Source organism: Miscanthus floridulus, chromosome 19, assembly GCF_019320115.1.
Source record: "Miscanthus floridulus cultivar M001 chromosome 19, ASM1932011v1, whole genome shotgun sequence".
NCBI classification, from domain to species: domain Eukaryota; kingdom Viridiplantae; phylum Streptophyta; class Magnoliopsida; order Poales; family Poaceae; genus Miscanthus; species Miscanthus floridulus.
Window position 1 is genome coordinate 98,637,384 of NC_089598.1, and position 3,322 is coordinate 98,640,705.

The window sequence follows — 3,322 nt, forward strand, 5'->3', positions numbered from 1 at the left end:
CACCCATGACATCATCAAGAAGGACATTGCTGGGCTTCAAATCACAATGGACTACAGGAGGCATGCAACAGTTGTGCAGATAATCCAAAGCAGAAGCTATGTCTGTTGCTATTGTTATTCTGGAGGCAAAACTTAATGATATTTCCAACCCATACTTGCTCAAATTTGGATGGAGCCAGCTCTCTAGGCTACCATTAGGCATATATTCAAGGATAAGAGCTTTGAACTGATGTCCTGATGGGTCAAAGGTTGAGCATGCAGTAATCACCTTTACAAGATTACGATGACGAGTGTTCCTCAGAGCCTCACACTCAGCAAGGAAGCTCTTTGGTGTGCCAAGTTGATCAAGTTTAAAAACCTTAATAGCAACTGCATGTTCTTCAGACTCAAATCTACCTTTGTAAACTGATCCGGATATTCCTGAACCGACCAAGTTGTATGAGGAGAAATTATTTGTTGCTCTGACCAAATCAGCATATGAGTAAGTTTTCAATTCCTTGCAGGATGGATGAGCTGCTCGTTTGACTTTGTTCCTCTTCTTCAAAAGGATGGCTGCTAATAAGCATGATAATGGGAGCAAAGAAAGAGCACTCAATCCTAGTACCTTCAGAATTTTGGAACTGCGGTTTTGTCTGGAGGCCTTCGCATCACAAAGTGGCAATTGGAGCAGGGGACTGCTCCCACATAAGTTCTTGTTCCCTTGAATGTACACCACACTTTTGTTATGAAATATCCTACCAGTGGGTACTGGACCTTCAAGGTTGTTGAAGGACAAATTGAGGAGGTTCAAGTAGCTGAAGGACTTAAACAATTCAGGTATTTCTCCAGAAAGATTGTTTTGAGACAGATCTAGCTCGATGATGCCTCTCAATTCCGCAAATGATTCTGGGATTTTTCCTTCAAGAAGGTTCCCTTCCATGTGGAGGAACTCCAAGTGGACACACTGGCCTATGGTGGATGGAATTTGTCCAGACAACTGGTTATGGGAAATATTGAGCAGGCCGAGATTGATCAAGCCGCCAATCTCAAATGGTATTTGTCCAGAGAGTTGGTTGTGGGACAAATCCAAACCTTGAGTAAGGGAGAAAAGAGTAAAAAGCTGCTTTGGTATGCCACCATCAAGGCTGTTGCAAGAGAGGTTCAAAGTTTCTAAATTTTTGCAGTATCCTAAAGCTTCTGGGATTGGCCCACTAAAATCATTGTCCTGTAAAAGGAGGTCATTCAGTTGACTTAGATTACTGATTGAGGGCGGAATTTGTCCAGAAAGTTTGTTCTGTGATAGGCTTAATCCAGATAACCTTGAAAGATTCCCGATTGTGTCTGGGAGGCTTCCAGTAAACAGATTCCTTTCCATGTAGAGGCTCGTAAGGTTTGTGAGGCCTCCTATCTCTACTGGTATATTCCCAGATATGCTATTCCCGTTCAGCATCAAAACCTCTAAGCTTTTTGGAAGAGCACCAATGGAACTTGGCAATGTTCCTTGAATTTTGTTTCTTGATAGAGATAATCTGACTAACCGTGTGCAATTGGCTAGTGAGGAAAGGAAAGACCAATCACCTGCTTCGAGCTGATTGGTGCCAAGATTCAGTTTCTCCAAGTTGGGTACTGAACCCAAAGAAGGAATAGTTCCAGAAAATGCATTGTACTCTAGATCTATCACCATAATGTCTGTTGCGTTGGCCAGTGAAGCTGGGATTTCGCCATGGAATTGGTTTCCTCCCAAAATCAAGGTCTGGATGCTTGGAAGAGTGTAGCCAATGCTATGTGGAATTTCCCCCACAAGGCCGTTCCTGCCTATGCCAAGGTATGTGAGCGCTGACATATTGTAAATAGAGGCTGGGACAGTTCCTGACAACAGATTGTAAGTCAGGTCCAGTAATTGAAGGTTTGGAATTTTACTGATACTCGCCGGGATGATACCTTCAAAACTGTTGTTTCCAAGAGAAAGCCAAATAAGGGAAGATAAATTCCCTAAAGAGGAAGGTATAGGTCCAATAAGATTGTTTGATTGCAAAATGAGATACTGCAAGGGAGAGTTGGGTTGTGACAAATCTGGTATAGGCCCAACAAAATTGTTCAATCCAAGGGCAATTGTTTCGAGTGACATGCTATTTAACAGAGCATAAGGAATCACTCCACCAAGACTGTTCTCTGTTAAGTCCAGATATTCAAGTGATGAACTATTAGATAGGAAAGGTGGGATTGGTCCGGTAAGTCTATTGTTTGCAAGAACAACAGCTCTAAGAGAAGATCTGTATCCGAGTGAAAGCGGAATTTCGCCGCTTAGACTATTTTGAGCAAGATGCAAAAGTGAAAGATTGCGGAGCATCCCCAGACTTTCTGGAATAACACCACTGAAGCCATTTTGCCGCAATATGAGCTTCTCAAGATTTAAACATTGGCTCAAGCTTGAAGGAATCTCACCTTGGAGAGCGTTTCTTCCAAGATCGATGATCTGAAGTCGAGAGCATGAAGATATGGTGCTTGGAATCACACCGCTAAGATCATTCGAGCTGAGGTTGAGGTACTGCAGCCTATTTAGTTGTCCAAGCTCAGTTGGGATTTGACCATTGAGCTGGTTATTTGCCATGTGCAGCCTTGCAAGGAATGTAAGATTAGCGATGCAGGAAGGTACTTGGCCATTGAGCTCGAAGGACTCGAGGTTCAGTGCAACAACACGAGACGCATGTCTCTTGCTGCAACTGACACCAGCCCAGCTGCAGTGTTGGAGGGAATCATTCTTCCATGAGGCTAGTAGCCCGGGAGGGCCGGAGAGATGGTTCTTCAGACACAGGAGGGTCTGAAGGTCCGTGTTAGGTTCATTATGGAGTGGCGTGCTATCGAGTGAAGATGCAGAGAGAAGGAAGCAACTGAAGCAGACAATGGACAAGATAATCCCCAGAAGCACTGAGGAATCAGAACTTACTACAGGAGACATGTATATGTGTGTTGCACAGACTTATGCTGAATTGCGGATGTAATGTCGGTATGGTGCATTGCTAAGAGTCTGCAAGAAATATATAGCCAGAGCCAGCATCAAATGGTTGTTGGAATAGATCGAGAAGGAGCAATGACTGATTAGTGGACTGGCCGCTGGCGTGAGTCGTCGCGAGGAGACTTTGGAAGGCGTACTGCAGCTTCGTTCGGGTGCTTTCATGGGAAGAAAATTCAGTGGAGAAGACCTTCAGTCCCTCTCCCATGCATCCCGACCAAGCTACTAAACAGCTTATAGCGGATTGACGTCGAGGTGGCTCAGACAGCTCTATATTGACCCACCTCTAAAAAAGAGCCTCCCGTCTTTGAAAATTATTTTTTATAGTGA

General features: G+C 44.1%; 1 protein-coding gene across 1 annotated transcript in view; it reads right to left on the reverse strand.

The window, feature by feature from the left end:
• The window catches only part of LOC136526461 (receptor kinase-like protein Xa21), a 13,624-nt gene extending 10,656 nt beyond the window's left edge, over positions 1–2,968 (reverse strand). The window contains exon 1 of the mRNA XM_066519122.1: positions 4–2,968. Within this exon, the coding sequence (XP_066375219.1) occupies positions 4–2,938 (2,935 nt within the window). The 5' untranslated portion in view covers positions 2,939–2,968. The remainder of the gene's footprint in view (positions 1–3) is intronic.
• Positions 2,969–3,322: the final 354 nt, after the last annotated feature.